The sequence below is a fragment of the Candida albicans genome, chromosome 5, assembly GCF_000182965.3.
Source record: "Candida albicans SC5314 chromosome 5, complete sequence".
Taxonomy (NCBI): Eukaryota; Fungi; Ascomycota; class Pichiomycetes; order Serinales; family Debaryomycetaceae; genus Candida; species Candida albicans.
The window spans coordinates 150312-168664 of record NC_032093.1 but is presented as its reverse complement, the minus strand read 5'-3'; the positions used below and the strand labels follow the sequence as shown (position 1 = coordinate 168664).

General features: G+C 30.3%; 5 protein-coding genes across 5 annotated transcripts, besides 1 other annotated feature; 3 read left to right on the top strand and 2 right to left on the bottom strand. All coding sequences in view use genetic code 12, as the record gives it.

Annotated features, from left to right (window-relative positions):
* Nucleotides 1-1108: 1108 nt before the first annotated feature.
* Nucleotides 1109-1302: a long terminal repeat ((chi-5a) Long terminal repeat (LTR) associated with the transposon Tca10; about 192 bp long, 11 copies per genome).
* Nucleotides 1303-2012: 710 nt separating this feature from the next.
* IFF8 (Iff8p) lies at nt 2013-4157 on the bottom strand (the record flags this gene model as incomplete). The annotated part of the gene is made up of 1 exon (XM_709108.2): nt 2013-4157. One exon carries the CDS (start codon nt 4155-4157, stop codon nt 2013-2015), a length of 2145 nt encoding a protein of 714 aa, XP_714201.2.
* Nucleotides 4158-7899: 3742 nt separating this feature from the next.
* Nucleotides 7900-9045, top strand: SPE2 (adenosylmethionine decarboxylase; the record flags this gene model as incomplete). The annotated part of the gene is made up of 1 exon (XM_709107.2): nt 7900-9045. One exon carries the CDS (start codon nt 7900-7902, stop codon nt 9043-9045), a length of 1146 nt encoding a protein of 381 aa, XP_714200.2.
* A 296-nt stretch (nt 9046-9341) lies between these two features.
* Nucleotides 9342-10484, top strand: TFB3 (TFIIH/NER complex subunit; the record flags this gene model as incomplete). The annotated part of the gene is made up of 2 exons (XM_019475407.1): nt 9342-9360; nt 9421-10484. The coding sequence occupies 2 exons, from the start codon at nt 9342-9344 to the stop codon at nt 10482-10484; spliced, it is 1083 nt and encodes a 360-aa protein (XP_019330952.1).
* A 25-nt stretch (nt 10485-10509) lies between these two features.
* RMT2 (protein-arginine N5-methyltransferase) lies at nt 10510-11865 on the bottom strand (the record flags this gene model as incomplete). Its single annotated transcript, XM_711666.2, has 1 exon — nt 10510-11865. One exon carries the CDS (start codon nt 11863-11865, stop codon nt 10510-10512), a length of 1356 nt encoding a protein of 451 aa, XP_716759.2.
* A 3571-nt stretch (nt 11866-15436) lies between these two features.
* HMS1 (Hms1p) lies at nt 15437-17494 on the top strand (the record flags this gene model as incomplete). Its single annotated transcript, XM_711667.1, has 1 exon — nt 15437-17494. The coding sequence occupies one exon, from the start codon at nt 15437-15439 to the stop codon at nt 17492-17494; it is 2058 nt and encodes a 685-aa protein (XP_716760.1).
* Nucleotides 17495-18353: the final 859 nt, after the last annotated feature.

The following is an 18353-nucleotide window of genomic DNA, read 5'->3' as shown; positions in this document are numbered from 1 at the left end:
ATTCTTCCTAGTGCTATCATTACGTGTCTCCGCGTGCTAAAAGAGTCCAGCCCACCACCCGTCTTTGGGGGATACACTTGCTTGCTTATGTTGTGATGCCAATTTAAAAGAATTCCCCATAAGAATCTCGACATTAAAGATCTATAGTAATGAGACCATCAAACTGCTTTCATTATGTTGAATTGTTAAAACTATATTGCAAACAATATAACAACAAAATGTTTTCCGTTACAACCAATATCTTAGGATTTACATTATTAAAAGAAAAAATTTATTGCTTTGGTACATTGACGAATTAAAATTAAATCCTCACTACTCTAAAATGAATATAGACTTGTTTGTTGTTTTTCTGCATTAAACGAAAAAGAAACAGTCTTGAAGTTCTCAAATATCAAGTTTTTAGATAATAGTCAAAAATATCATATCATTGCTGTGAAAAAACACGAATTTGTAATCTCTGACTGCTGCCTATTGTCATTAGTATACTATATAGACTAAAAAAAGACAAGAAAAAGAATAAATAAAGATCATTGGCAAAAAATAAACTTTTAGAATTGGTTTATTGCTTGTTTAGTCTTTGTAATGCAAATACTAAAAAGTTAAAAAGCTCACTAATTAAAATAAAGCAGAAAATGATTACAACCTTTGCCACAGTGTGTAATTTGAGTCCATTGTTTTTATATTACTTTTGTTGTTGGGTCTATTTGTAATTGCTAATTTCAACTATAGTTGGTTTAAAACTAATCAGATAATACTAATGATGTTTGCTAGTTTCCTCTTTTCTTGTAAATGTTGAGGAATTGTTGGGTTATAAAAAGCAATTTTTGTACTATTAATAATAGATTAGAGTTAGCATTTGAGGAAATTTTCAAAGTTTTCGATTTAAAGGCAAAAATGGAAAAGAGAAATTGTTCAAGAAATAATCTTCTATTAGGAATTTGCGGAAAAGCAAGTATTATATCCCATCATACACTAGGATACGCAAACAAGCATATTGCAAAAATTTGAACAAAAAGATTTACAAACAACACTTGCAAGTATTAATATGAAAACTTTTAGGTAATGTGCTGAAATAACCATGATGATGTTAATAATGTTGATGTTGTATTGTGATGATTAGGCAATGCTGAATAGCGTGTATTTGCTCTAGTGTGGTATCTAGAAAGCCTATAGAAGTAGTCGACGACAAGGGCGTCTAGGAGGGTATTTATTTATACCCGAGTCTCAGTGTGGTGGCAATAGTCCGACTACGGAAGAGTAGTTTCCACTGAATAGGATTGATATAGTACGTACTACCTTACATGTTTGGTCTGTTAAATTATTATTTTTTCGGGAATAAAGCAAAAGAAGAAAAAAAGAAATTCTTTTAATCCCTTCTTGCATATTACACACAAAAGTATCACAAACCAGGGTTTAGTTTTGAAATTCACTAAATTTAGTTTACCACTAAACTCTTGGTGTGTATAGCTATTATTAGAGGTTTAATCACCAATGAACGCAATGAACACAGTAAATCATTCTTATTGGATATTCTTCGTATAAGATTGTTATTACCATTTTTTTTTCTTGTCTTTTAATCGGTCAAGCAATTGTTTGCCTTTTTTTTTCTTTTTCTTTTTTTGATTTCATTCTGATGAAATAGGGTGAATCACACGAGGTTGATATATAGTTAGTATAGCAATAATAAGAATTTATGCCCAGTCGATTAAAACAAATACGAAGAAGATATTCAATTATTTAATGTTTCGTTAAGAGATCACTAAAATTAATCAACGATAGATATTTAATTGCATAAAAATAAAGAACTATGGATATGATTATCAAACTATTGAAGTTGAGTATAAACAAAATAGAAAGACCGAAAATAGTAGTATAGTTATTTATAACATCATTATTGAAAGAATAATGATACCGAAATTCAAAAAAAATAAACAGAAGGTGAAGAAAGGCTAGAAATCTAGCGAAACAAAACAAAACAAAACAACTTCAAGTAACAATTCTAAACAGCCCTTTTACATGAATAAAGCAAACATTGTAGCAAATCCACTAATCATGAATGTCATACCAATTGATAATTTAGAAGATCCATTAGCATTTGGAATCACTTCACCAGGAGTACCAGAAGAAGAAGAAGAAGAAGAAGAAGAAGAAGAAGGTGAACTTGATTCATTAGCAATAGGATATGTTGATGATACTGATGCCACGGAAATTAAAGTAGTACTTGAAGCTGTCACAGTAGAAATATCACCACTTGCTTTAGAATCAGCTGCAGAAACACCACTGTTGTTAGTGTTGTTATTGTTGTTATTGTTGTTATTGTTGTTATTGTTGTTATTGTTGTTATTGTTGTTATTGTTGTTGTTGTTGTTGTCAGGACCAGTACCAGTACCAGTAGTTGTAGCTGTAGCTGTATTAACACCAGTATCATTAGAAGCGGTAGATGTAGCAGTATTATCAGATGTAGCGATATTAGCAGTATTAGATTGAGTATTAACATCACCAGTATTTGGTGTACTATTGGTAACACCAGAAGATTGGACAGCACCAGAAGAAGGAGAGCCAGAGCCAAAGCCAAAAGAAGTAGAGTCGGTTTGGAAACTGGCAATGGTATCTGGTGATGTTCCAGTTGTCAAAGAAGATACTTGAGATGAATCACCAGATAATGGGGTTGATGAAGATGAAGCTGTTTCTGAAGTGATGGAATCAGTAGAAGCGTCTGAACTGGAAGTAACCGATGAATTATCATTACCACTAGAGGTAGTATCAGAAGTAGTAGCAGTAATACTATCCGTTTCACTTGATTCAGTAACACTTGATTCAGTTTCACTTGATTCACTAGTTCCAGTAGACTGAGAAGTCTCAGATGCCCCTGAAGTTTCAGATGATTCAGATGAATTTATTGTTTCTGAAGCTTCAGAAGTTGTAGCAGATCCAGTAGTTTCAGATTCTGTAGAAGATCCATTTGTTTCAGATGCATTTGATGAGGTGTTTGAAGTTTCACTGGATTCAGTTGTTGTTGTTGAAGCTGAAGATTCTTCACCACTTGTTGATGACAATGAAGCTGAATCAGTACTGGCAGTACTGGTAGTAGAAGAAACAACAGAACTACTAGAAGAAGAGCCATCATCTGGTGCATTAGGAACTGGTTTACATTCAACATTACAAGCCGAAGGTAATGATTTTTGACTTGGAACAGGACCAGAATAAGAAACAGCACCATTATTAACTGATGGGATACCTTCACTATTATCAGTGACAATACTAAACAATTTAGAATCATAACCAGGACCAATATTAAATTTTTGTCCAAACAAACCACTTGATAAAGATAAAACACCAGAATCGGAATCATAACTATAAGCTTGACCACCATTACCACTTTTTAATGGTAAAGTTAAACCGATTTTATTACCATTACCAAATCCGAAAACATTGATAACTTGAGTATTAAATCCAACGGCTTGAGTTATGATTGAAGATTTGTCATCAGCCAAAAAATAATTTTGTTCAGTAGAAACTGATTGCGGATCAAGAACATTTGAAATATAAATACTAGCATTTTTTTTAGCAGTAACACAACCAGATCCATCAATTTTACTAGTTTGTTGATATACTTGATTAGTTAAACAAATTTGTCCTTTATTAGTAATAGTTTGACCAATGACTCCAAATTTAACAGAACCAGAACTTCTTTCATTTTGATAAGCAACAATTAATCCATTATTATTCCAACTTTTACCTGTAAGTCCCATAGTCATAGGAATGGCTCCTGAAGCAGCAAGATAAAATTCTCCATTATTTTCAAATGAACCACCAACTAAATTAAATTGAGAAGAACCTTGAGTTGAAGTACGAGCATCTAAAGAAACAATCCCATCATTAGTAATAGAAGCAGAACCAGAATTTAAAAGAACTAAAAGTGGTAAATTCAGAATTGTCAGGGAAATATATAATCCAGCATTAGATTTAATATCTAAATTACCAATAAATGTTGAGATTGAATTATCAATGATTGACCAATAAGCACCGGAATCAATGGTGATATCACCAATACTGGTGGTAATTGTACCGTGATCAACTCTATTTTGAGTGATTTCAATGGCAGAAATTGAAGTACTGAACAATAATGTGGAAAGAATGGATAAAGTGAATAACATTATTGCAAAAACCTTGGGGAACTTTTCTTTCTCTTTTGGTGATAATTCAAAAAAAGAAGAAGAAATATAAATTTAGGGAATTTTCTTTGATTATTTATAGACTTTGTAAAAGGGTAGATAAAATAATTATTGATAAATTGTTGAACTTCTGGCTTTCACCAACCACCACCACCACCAACCACCAACCACCAACCACYWACCACTTACCACTTACCACTTACCACTTACCACTTACCACTTACCACCACAATTGTTGTTATTGTAAGAAATTAGTCTTTGACAAATTGAATTGTTGGACTGTGAAGATAACCAATGAAAGTATATTTAGTTTTATTGTTGTTGTTGACAAATACTAAATAGGAAACTACGTGTTTGTGATGAATGGTAACAACAGGAAAAGGCTGCAAAAATAGCTACTTTTTTAAATCTAAAATTGTAGTTCATTGTATTGTTTTTTTTTTTGCAATTGTATTCTTCTATATTTTGTTTAATTATTTAAAATATTAAAGTGAATTGTATTACGACAATAGCGAGAGTAGTACTTCTTTAGTAAATTTCATTTAAATATTTGAATAAATCAATAATAGGTATTGTATTATCATCTGAATAAGTAGAAAAACAGAACGAAAAAGGAAAAAATCAAAAAAAAAAGAATTGACTAATTTTCATGAATCGTAACCCATTACTATCATTGCTCCAACTTAGGCTTAAACTTAGGCTTAAACTTAGACTTAAACTCGAGGTTTTGATAAACTTTTTTAAAAATTCATTATTGTTCTCTCTAATTTTTTTTTTTTTACTTAGAATTGAAAATATTTAGTCTTTTTGAAAATAATAAACAATAATATAGCAAAATTAGTGAATTGTATTGTTTAAAGTTATCCAGCGAGTTCTTCTGGCTCGTTCTTTTGCGATATTTATGGTTTCAAATGTAGTACCTAATAATTGATTGGTAAGGTCAAAACCAAGGATATGTGGTACCTTGCTTCATTCAATGTCATAGATTTGTGAAAAAAAAAAGGTACCGTAGCTGTTAATTCCCCTTATTGGAAGTGTAATATAAAATAATGATGCGTCAATATGTTTGATAGAATAAATTTATATTGTTTAAAGCCCTGTCCGAAAGAAATTACAACAATAATATGTGTACGCCTTGGTAATATAAAACCATCACTATGTTCCATTTTGTTTTGTTTTTTCTTTAGACATATGATTTTACCATTAGGTTCAGTTTTACTCAACGAACATGAACCACAGTATGAATACAATCAATAATGAGAGATACGCTATTGTATTTCATTGTATTGTATTGTTTTTTGGTTTTTGTTAGAGTTTAGAACAAATTAGTTGATGATTGAGTCGATTGAAATCTCAGAATTTCAGCACTAAAAATCAAAAATTAAAAAAAAAAAACAAAGAATTTATCTTGATTTGTGAAATTCATCAATACAATTCGTAAAACAATGTAAGTACTGTTGATGCCCACGTACTATGGTAGAAGATGAACATAATGCGCGAGTGAAATGAAATTCCTATTCAATATTCTCCCGGTTAAGAGTCAATTTCTTATCAATATTGACAGAAAATAAAAAGAAGAACAAAAAAAAAAAATAAAGTTTATCAATCCCCTGAGAACTAACCTATTTTAACCTATGATTAAACTTAAAAAATAATCGCCTGTCAAAACATATCGTGGGGGAAGTTGATAGTGGATGGGTTCAAAAACGCGGTTATCTTTTGTGTGTATTAATTTTGGTCGACATGGTTGATTGAGAAAATGCGAGAAATATTTTGTTTGCAGTTTTGTGCTACCAATTTATTTTTTTCTCTATTGTTTGTCTTTCCCCCTGTGGTTTGAAACCCCACTTTTGTAATACACTACCATGTACAATTGACATATTATTTCTTCTTTTTAACCCTCTTCAAATAAGAGAATAAATTCTTCTTCTTTTACACTAGAATAGATTATTCTTTCTATTTCTTTTTACTCTTCTTGTATAAATGATCAATAAACAAATAAGAAAAATAAAAAGTCAGAATTAAACTAGAGAAGATTGCTAAACTTTATCTAATTGTTATTGATTTGGTAATTCTGAATGATTGCAGTTTGTGCTTTCTTTTTTCTTTTGTGTGTGTATGTTGGGGATTGTACACGACACTTTTTTTTCCTTATCTTTTCTATTACAACAACAAAAACATTAACAACCCTAACACTACTTAGAGAGGCTTTCTAATAACCTTATAGTAAATCATTTTTCAAATAGTTATTGAAGAGTAAAACCTAGTTTTCATGTTACAATAATTTAAATAAAGTATAAAACAAGTAGTAAGTTGCAGTATAGTTGATTTGCCAGAAATTGATATTTTATTAGCATAAATTTTTACTGAAATTTTTTCATCCAGCAAAAGACTTTCAGTATAACATTAAGAACAAAACAATATTTGTAAATAAATGTTTATTTGATATTTTGAATGGTATGGATTATAAAGAGTGCCCATAATAACACTATTTATAAGTTTAATTAGTGTTTTAAGAGTTGATTAGAAATATTAAATTGTTGGTTGGCATTGTTCTATAGTCCAAGTCACGTGATTCGGATTTTTTTTGCAACTTTGTATAATCAACATGGTTACATTATAGCCTGATTAACACGTGCTTAAACTATAGAAAGGACTTGATTATTTGGTGTACTAGAATTACTTGTTTCTTAAGCCATTAGTTAATAGAATGCGTTGTTATTACCTATCAGACAATGAAATACTTGTTTGTGTGAGTCTGAAGAAAAATTGTCTCTAGATAGGATCATATAGTTGATGAAAGGAGGTGCAAAATTTTCACAGCTTGTTAAAAGTAAAGTAAAGGGGTTGGTTAATTGGTTGGTTGGGTGGGTGGGTGCCAAGAAAGAGTAAGAGAGAAAAAAAATCCCGCACCAGAAAAACCTATTTTGGCACACGACAGAGAATACCGTTGCGGAGTCCGTGGAAGGCGGACTAGATAAAAAATAGGTTGACGATGCAACGGCAGTGCGCAATAAATGAAATCAGAAATTATTATAATAATAATGCTCTACTACTACTTCTCCAATTATATTTTTGTAACCTTCTGGGCTGTGTACATTTACAAAACCAATGATAATACCATATAATTCTTCACAGCCGTAGTATAGTAAAATTTGAGGGAAATTTAACAAGAAATTAAATACCTCATAATAGTTGATATTTGCTAACATCATATACTACTAAGTTTTAGTTCGATTTGGATTTCCTTCTTTGTCTTATTTATGATGAAGATCTCTCTTTCTCTTCCTCTCTGTGATGGGATTTGAAAAAAAAATCTAAAAAGAAAAAAATTTTTCACTTTTGACTCAAACAAAAGAAAAAACTCCTCCTCCTCCTTCTTTCTTTCTACCTTTCCCACTCAACCTACCAGAAGGATCCCAACAACTACAACTACAAATATCTTACATTATTCCTTACTAAGTTACTTGTTGAATTCTTCTTTAACACACATATACATATTCTAATCTTTTTTTTTTGTATTGACCGCTTGAAATCTTTTCAGTAACCTTTTTTTAAGCGATCAATCTTTACAAGTTATTGTTTTTTAACTACTTAAATAACTATCCCAATTTCCAATCAAGAGTGTTTTTATGTCAGACCCTCTGCTACGAAACCAATTTCAACAATTACAACAACAACAACAGCAAAAACAACTAGGATACAACACCAAAGTTACCTGACAATGGTTGCACCAGCTTTAATTTATTCCAATCATGAACTTTCTACGGCAATTGATTCAACTCATGCTTTTGAAGGTCCAGAAAAATTACTTGAAATCTGGTTCTATGAATCCAAAGAATTATCACCAATCAATTTAAGAGATATTAAATTTGATACTTGGATCGAAATTTTGAATTTAGTTCATTGTGAAGTCCTTTCTAAAGTTTCTTCAAATTTATGTGATGCATTTTTATTAAGTGAATCATCATTATTTGTTTTCCCTCATAAAATCATTTTGAAAACTTGTGGTACTACTACTACGTTAGCTTGTTTAGATTTATTATTTGAAACTGTGAACAAAGAATTATTACAAAACGAGGGGTTGAAGGCAACTTTCCAAAGTAAAAATATTTATCAAATTTTTTATTCTCGTCGTTCATTCATGTTCCCAGATCGTCAAATCCATGTTCATGGGAATTGGCAAGAAGAAGTCAAATTATTGAATCAATATTTCAATAATGGTAAAAGTTATATTGTGGGTAATAATACCAATTGGCATCTTTACGTTGGAGGTAATGGTAAGACTAAGAACCCCGTTGCCTCTACAACAACAACAACAACTCCAGTGGTCAATGATTGTACTTTAGAAATCATTATGACTCAATTATCTTTAGAAGCTAGTCAACAATTTTATACTACTAGAAAGCCTGGTGATACTGCCATTGATTCAAATCACGATTTAGGTCATGATTTGGGCCAAGAAATACTTAAACAAACTGGATTAAATGAATTATTCAAATTCAAAAAGCAACCAACTATGCCCGGTTTAAGTTCATCTCCAATTAAAGAAATTCACGATGGATTTGCTTTCACTCCATGTGGATTTTCTAGTAATTCAATTAATGAATCAGATTATTATACGATTCATGTTACCCCAGAACCAGGTTGGAGTTATGCATCATTTGAAACTAATATGATTGGTGATTATAAGGCTATTGTTGATAAATGTATTAATGTTTTCCAACCTGGTCAATTCATGGTGACTTTTTTAACTAATACTGATATGGAAAAATTTGAATGTTGTTTAGATGATTATAAAGTTAATCATCGTGAAGAATTAGATGTTGAAGATTATAAATTGTATTTTGTTGAATTTGTTCGTCAATAAGTGCTCCTATAAGGTGTTATTTTAATATTTTGTTTTTAGATTGCTTAGTGTTGTTTATTCTATATTTGTTTTAAAGTCTAGGTTTAAGTATTTAAGTAGATTTACTTTCCAATATGAGCTATATTAGTAATTGATATGTCCAATGTAGATTGTGTGTCGTGCAAATAGTTTTTTATGCAAATCTACACTACCTTACATAATTTTTCCTTTGTATAAATAAATCAGTAGCCCTGCAAGAAAAAAAGAACATCAATCAATCCTTTAACCAACCAACTCCATTACTAATCAAGTAAAAAATGTTACAAACAGCTGAAGGTATGTCAACAGTTTACCCACTCCTAGCAAGTTATAACAGTCTGACTAACCACATTATAGATGACCAATTAAAAGATATGTGTCCGATTTGTAAGACGGATAAATATTTGTCACCAAATATGAAATTCTTAATTAATCCTGAATGTTATCATAAAATATGTGAATCATGTGTTGATAGAATATTTTCATTAGGTCCAGCACCGTGTCCATATCCTAAATGTGGGAAAATCTTGAGAAAGAATAAATTTAAACAACAAATATTTGAAGATTTAATAATTGAAAAAGAAATTGATATTAGGAAAAAAGTATCAGCAATATATAATAAAACTGAAGAAGATTTCCCTGGAGATTTACAAGGATATAATCGATATCTTGAAAATATTGAGGATATAATATTTAAATTAAGTTATAGTGATGATAAACAAGAAATTGAAACTGTGGAAACTGAATTAAATAAATATGAACAAGAACATAAATTAGAAATTTTGGAAAGAAATATGAGAGAATCACAACGTAATGATGATTTAATGAAATATAAAGAAGCTCGAGAACGATTAAAACAAGAAAAATTAAAGATTCAAAAACAAATGGAATTAGAAGATTTAGAATATCAACGAGAACAACAACAAGAATTATTAGATAAATTAACTAATAGTTCAACTACTAGTGAAGAATTAATTAAACAACAACAAAATCAAATGTTAAAACGATCAAATCTTCGGAGGAAACAATTACAAACTATAAATAATCAATTGGATCAACAATTTAATAAAATTAATCCATTTGCAAAAAATAATGGGGTTGATAGTGATGATGAACAGAATGGTGGTGGTGGTGGTGTAAATGGTTCATCAAAAATTCCATTTACACCATTCCAAGGTGATCGTGATTTAAATAAAGGATATACTATGTTACCAGTACCTACAGATGTTGAATCAATAATGAATATCGAACAAAATATATCTGATAGTTATTATGATCCATTTATTAATAAATTGGCCAAAAATAAACAATATTTAGGTGGTGGTTGGAGATTACAAAATGTTTTCCAACAAGCATTAGATGAAGCATTTATTGGATTAGGTTGTAATATAGAACTAGAAAAAGCTACCACCATCACTTAACTTAACTAAGTTATATATCATTATCCTAATAATCGATGAATTTGATTATTGGATGATAATATATAGGACAAGACCAATAAGATCGTTTAACATCATCCCAAATACTTTTATCTTGTAATTTATTCCAAAATTTTTCATTAGGAACATTAAATTCTTTAAATTGACAATTTAATCCATAATTTTCTAAATCAATAATTAATAAATTTTTATAAACTTCATAAATTATTTGTCTATCAGCTCCTAATCCATTGAAAAATGAGAAAATCCCATGAGGTTTTAATAATCCAACTATAATATCAAATAATTCTAACATATCTTGATAATGTTCCAGAAATGTATCATAATAAATCCCATCAAAAAAAACCGAAGCTTCTGAAGAAGAAGATGATGATGATAATAGGTCATTTAATTTATCTTGCCATCTTCCTTCTAATATTATAACATTGGGTTTTTCGTACCATCCATCTATTTTCATTTTTTGTAATACATCAGGATGAGCTTCACATATATAATGTTTAGCATTTGGATGAGATTTAAGTTTTGATTGAATCATAGCATCAATTATCCCCATTCCAAATCCAATATTTAAAATATTCACCTCCTGTTCCAGTTCCGAATCAGAGGCTGAGCTGGCTGAGCTGGTTATGGTATCACTGGCTAATTTCATAATATCATTTTCCCATGCCATCATTACTCCATCTTTATCGTCTTTTGTAATTAATGCATCATTAATATATTCTAATTTTGTATTTAAATATGATTGTTGATTTTGTGATGGTGCATCAGGTGCATCATCAATAACGACAGGCTTAATGTCTGTAGTAGTAGTTTGTTCTTGTTTTGCTTCCTCTTTGATTTCTTGTTCATCCTTAACCAATTGAGGAATATCCTCTTCTTCTTTTTCTTCTTGTTCATCATCTTCTTCAATAAATTCAATTTCTTCAAATTCATTTACTTTTCTCAACAATAATTCCGCTCTAACTCCAGCATCAATGATTTGTTGATATACATCATTCATCCATTTTCCATCCTCTTCCTTATTTTCTCTTTCTTTTCTTCTTGATATTAAAATACATCCAGGGGTTTGATTATTAATATCAGTAAAACTCCATCCTGCTCCATATTCAAATAATTTCTCCACCATTGTAGAGATTATTTCTTGTTCTTCTTTGGTGATATCAAATGGAGCATGACTACATATTAAATGTAATGGAGTTGTTGTCGTTGTTGGCTCTTCCTCAATATTATTAATATAATTATACGCTTCCTCGATTGTGTAAGTTGCGGGAATTCCATCTTTAAGATATTGAGTCAATTTATCAATATATGATTGATCTATTGGTCGAGTTGGAAATTTACATAAATCATGTAATTCAGACATATTGATAAGGGGTGTGTGGGGGTGGAAAGATAAGAAGGAAAATGGGAAGGAGTTGATATATGGTTTTGATGAGATGAGTGGATTTGTTGAATCAAAAAAAAAATTTCAACACGTATCACGTGACTTGCGCGTGACATGATAATTTTTTTGCAACCTTTAATCAAAAAACAAAATACTGATAAATAATCTTAAATCCACGGCAATATTATATAATTACAAGTAGAGTAATTATCTGATTGTCCCCATAAACTCGGTACGGAAATAAAGCGACCAAGCTTATTGTAGTGTAGTTTGGCTATTTTGGTGGTTGCAAAAATCAATATATTTATGTTTATACTGGAAATGTCTAATAAGATAGATGAATCATGGGAATGTAATTATCAACAATAAGTTTATTTGCAGACTCCAAACCTGTAGAGAACTATCAGAAGAAAGAATTAGAAGAAATGATAGGATAAACTCGGGACATATGAATTATTTATTGAACTCTATCAGTATGGGCCATTTCTTTTTGAAAGCTGCATAATTTGACATATACATAGTTTTACGTCCAAGAAACAAAAGGAACAAAAGAAATTATTATCGGATTTAATTTATTATCTTCCAAAAGTAGACCCCTTCCTCTTCCCCTCTTCTTTCTAGTTGGCTATCCACAAACTGATGAATCTATTTAAACAGTGTTTGTATTGAAATCTAAGATTCAAGAGTTTATTTTTGCGTCATCCCAAACCTGCTATATTTTTGATAATAATATTATTGTAAGAAATATGATAAGAGTTAATCGAGATCTCATCTTATGCTTTTATCCTCCTTCAATTTCTATAATCTGAATATTGAACAGTAGTAGTCTGTTTCAAGGGTATCAAATTTCTGCAACCTGTGAACTCAGAAGTTTTTTTCTTATTTTTCTTGGATACAGGGATTTCGCTTAACAAATTATCAACAAATTTAATGAATATTATGAGGGCTTACATATTCACATGTCAAAATTAACTTGAAAACCGTTATTTCTGAATTTGGCTTCTTGGTTTTTTCTTTTCAAAAAGTGTTGAAACGTAATTCATATCTGAATTTGTATAGTATTTGCGTTCTTGTATCTTATACACGTACATACAGAAATGTGCATTCTCCAATCAGGCGAGATTGACAATGTGCAGGAAATTGGATGCAAAATCATACGATTTTTTTTTGTGTTTGGTTTTTGTGTTTTTCCTTTTTTTTTTCTTCGGCGAAATCTTTGAACTTGGCTGGGCCGGGCTGGGCCAGGCTTTTTTTTTTGCAATCAACAACCAATATATTTGTTAGATCTTGGCAGGATTATCTAGCAATTCTTTTCCTATTTTTTCCATTGCTAATACGGAAAAGAAAGGAAAGGAAAACTGGGCAAATATAGTATCTCATCAAATTATGTCAAAAAATGATTGTATGTGCATATGTAAATAATGATCTGAGTGAAGCATTTTGTTTTGCAAGTTGGTTAAATTTTGGGTTTTTTTCTCTATGTTGTAGATTAAAACTTACTAGCCATAACCAGAACTATAAAACAAACAATAACAACTAAACAATGGATTTAAAAAATAACAATGAGTTTATAATTATGTATTAGCCACCGGGAATATTCGGGGAGTTAAAAGTGTTGTAAAGGCTAGGCTAGACAAGGCAAGGGGGGGAAGGAAATATTAAACTTTTTTTTTTGCGATTTACTTTCAAAAGGGAAACTACATGAGAGAACAATTTATAGATTGTGAAAAAGAAAAGCTAGGAGATAGCAAAGACGAGCTGTTGTTGTTGTACCTGGCCATAATAGAAAAAGAACGTTAGACTAAAAAGAAACCTGAGGCTTAAATACTAGACCACGGGAAACAAAAATAAAGTGGGGTGATTATTTTCCAATTGTTACTCAAATATGAATGAATCAATGGATCCAATGTAAATCTATGTGTGTGACCTCTATATTCAACAAAACAAGAACTTCCCGTAAATGTTTGAATTCTTACTTTTTCCATCTTTGTTATTTCCGATTACAAGACATATCTCAAAGATTTTATTATTCAATTACTAGGTCTCGTTCCTCATTCATATGCTATTTTCAGTTATAGAAATAATACTCCTTTTATTGTAAGCCAAGATCTAACCAGATCAAATTCAATTGAGAAGAAGAGTAACATCCAAGACTCAATCAATTGGTGTGGTGGGGGAAAGTTTCTTGATAAACGAGTCCCTGCTTTAACACTTCGTGAAGAACAACGATTAATTACTGTACAAATTAAATCTTCCGAACGTTGCGTAAGTAGCAAGCTTTTCTTTACCCTGATTTCTTGTTTACAAGTTCTATTTTCTTTTGTATTTCGTAAGTTTCTACTTCAAATAACAAAAGGAAAGAAAAGATTGGGTTTTTTTCATTGTTTGAAGGATTTTCATTCTCTTTGAGTAGAAATCCACTTTTATCCAATCAATGTTGTATATTGTCATCTTTCTTTCTTTTGTGAGTTTGAGTTTTTTCAACTATACTACTACTACTACTATTAAAAGGAATTTAAATTTTTGAAGTCATTTTGCATATTTCTACATAAATTTTAATTAAAATTCTGAAAAAGTTGTTTTAGAAAGAATTTTTTTTTTAAATTTTTTATTTTATTTTTTTATTCTCTTTTCCTTCTATTAAATTTCCAGCCAAACAGATACAGATACTTCCTTATTACTTATAAGTGATTCATTTTCTTTAATATTGTAACAGTATTCATCTCATCACAAATAACTTTAATAAACTAATACTATTTGTGCTTCAAGACGTGACTTGGAATATATAAAACAGCTATAAACACTCACTTTTTCCGATTCCCACCCTATTTGATTCTCAGCCCCACTGAAAAAGCAACAATTATAGATACACCATCCACTTCAACTTACTTTTACACTTCCTTATATCGGATAACAGAGTGTGGTTTTTTTTTCTTGATTATTGAATTATCAAAAGCTTATTTAATTGGCATTAACTAACAGAGAGAGAAAGAAAGAGTTTGTTTTTACTTTTCCTTCATAGATATACTACTCAGTTTCTTTTTTTTTTTTTCAAACTATAGTTGATTCAACCCTAGGAGACTCCAAAAAAGGAATTAAAAGAAACCGTTTGGAAAGGTATTTTGCTAGATTATTCACTTGATAAGTCTTGCTTTTAAGTTCAGGCTCAAGAAAAGAAATCTCAAATATAAAATTAGTATAAATATCCCATCAATTGCGTACCATATCCTTTCCCGTTTCCTGTCAATTTTTGATTTTTTTTTACAAATCATTATAATTTATTGACAATCAATATTTGTTGCATATCAACCTATATTTATCCTTTTATTTCAATATTATATTGAAAAGTACCATCGTTTTCATTTACTTTCATTGATTAGCCTACACGTCGGTACATATTTTTGTATTGCAAGATCTTTCAAATCATTTTCATTATCAACTACAGATACATATCAAGTGGTCTTCTTTTCAAACAATTTATTATTTATCCTATAGTTTGGGTTATATCAAGAAATTGTTTATCACTATCCCCTCCCTAAAAGAATAGTAGATGATATTTAAATTGAATGATTATAACGCATTTTTAACTTCCTTGTTTGATAAAAATAATGAACAATTACAAAGACACCAATCTCATCAATTACAAAATTATAATCAATCACAGAATTCTAATACAATAATGACTTTTGCAAATAATAATAATAATAATAACAGAAACAACAGTAATATAAATTCAGAAATTGCTGATGATGAGAATAACACTAATAATGGTAACACATATCATCAAAATGGAGGATTCCCAGTAGATTTTGATTTTGGTTTAGCTCCTCCTCCATTTATTGCTGATTTACCACACAATAACACCAACAATGGTAATGGTAATTCTAATAATTCAAAATATTACAGTTTACCATTGAGTGAAACAACAACTACATCTAATAGGTATAATAATATTGATTATGAATTGCCTAGTAATACTGAATTTATCGCTGAAATTGGTGCTTATGTTAAAGATTCCAAACTGAACAACAATGACAACAATAGGACAGAAAATCTCCAATCAAAAAATTCGAGTAATAACACCAATAATTCAAATCAAAGAAATACTACTACACCTACTAAACAAAATAATAGTAATAACGATAATGTTGTTGTTAATGATATTGATCAATTTTCACGATTTAATGAATTTGGATCAAATTTAGGAGATCCAATGATATTAGAACAAGATGAACAAATGAATAATTCTGACAATCCCATGATATTTAATTTAAACGATCAAATGGGGAATAATTTCAATAATGAGCTTAACAGAAGCTCGCAATATTCTAATTATCAACAACAGCAACAACAACAGCAAGTTTCTCAAGGTCAAATATTTCAAGATCAAGTGAGTCCTCATTCAAGAATGAGTAATATTCCTCAACCAATATCTGATCATCAAAGAATAAAATCTAATAATCATGAATATAATTCGAATTTACAATCACCAATGTCTATAGAAACTGCCCCATCAACATCAACAACTACTACTAATTTCAATAAAAATACTGCTCCAAAAACAGGTAAGAAAAGTCGAAATTCAATAAAACGATCATCATCATCTTCTGGTTCTTCTTCGGTATTAGATTATCAAAATTCAAAATCATTAACTGAACAAGCATCACAGATAACATTTGGTGGCATTACTTCAGGTTCACAACAAGGAAAACCAATCAATACTCCAATTACTACTGGTACTACCACCACCACCACAGCTACATCCTCATCAAGTAATTCTAATTCTATGATACAAGGATCATCTCCAATATCTCCATTAAATATACATAACAGTCCTTTGACGACTACCGCCACCACAAGCACATCCAATTCTGCTCCAACTAAGACTAGAGGTCGGAAAATCAAAATTGAACCATCATCTTCTTCATCAACTACATCAACAATTATTAATGAACCAACAAATATGATAAATCATAATCCTCATCCAGGAAGACCAAGAATTAAATCAGCTCATAATGTAATTGAACAACGATATCGAAATAAAATTAATGATAAATTTAATGCTTTACAAAATTCTGTTCCGACATTAAGAATATTAGCCCAAAAAAAGCAACGAGAGAAATTATTAATGCAACAACATCATAATCATCAACAACAACAAAGACGTCATAGTAGTAGTACTCTTAATGGTGGTAAGAATCCAGAATATGATTCTTCAGATGATGAAATGATTAATATTAATAAAGGACTAATTATGAATAATGTTGGTGGTGGTGGTAATAATTATAATGTTGATCAATTAGGAATATTACAAAATTCATCAAATCAATTAAAACAATCGGAAGAGTATGATGATGAATTTGATGGATTAATGGAGATAGAAGAAGCAGATCAAGAAGATCAAGAAGCAGGTGGGGAAGAAGAGGAAGAAGTTATTGATTTAGAAGGATTAGAACCAGCAAGAAAATTGAATAAAGGAACAATATTAGCTAAATCTATTGAATATATTAAATTTTTAGAAATGAAAAATGAAAGAATGAAACAAGAACATGATGAATTGGTATTAAAGGCAAGAATGTTAGGTTTAGTTATTGATGAAGATATGTAGTTGGGTGGTTCTAGTTTTTAGAATTTTTATGTATAAGTTTTGGTTTGAAATTTACGTTAATGAAATAAATATATATATATGTGTACATACAATGATAATGAGATATACGCCTACTTGTATAGATATAGAGTTTACTTTCAGTATACTACTAAAAAATTTATACTGTATGATGAAAATAAGATCTAAGGATGATTAGGAATAGATAGTGTGGATTAAAGCAATAAGCAAATTGATATCTAGTTATATTTCAAAAGATATGTGGGAGGAAAATGAAAGGGACCAATCTGTCTATGTGGTGTACTATGACAGTAATTTACCGTACATAAACTGAATAGGGAAAAGGATAACTATAGGTTCCAAGAAATAGATTGCTCAGAGTAGGGTTACGAGAGAGTGTAACCCCTTGGTTACCAATGCAACTACTATGTGGTCATTGCACCCTCTCAGAGAATCAGACAGGATAATACTTGGTAAGAATTGCCAACATAACCTTACCTATTTATATAGATCAGATTCAAAATGAAGTAATGAAAACTGGTTATGTTAGTAGGTTTCTCCCCCATAAGACCAATAACTATCAGAACCTATGATTTCAAATAAGCGAACGATGGACAGTACAGAAAACGGTCAACAAAGTCCCCCTAATTCCCTTTTCCTCCACAATTTCCATTCTGTTGTCTCGTATTGTACATAGAAACTTGATTCTTTTTACAGTTGTAAAGAATCCACTGGATATAAAAACTAGCCGGGAATAACTGAGAAAAAAAAAGTGGCTGTTTTGTAAGTTGTAAGTTGTGATTGTGCTATTTTCTGGAGTAAGTGAAGTTTCTATTCCCATCAGTTGATTACAATTAATATG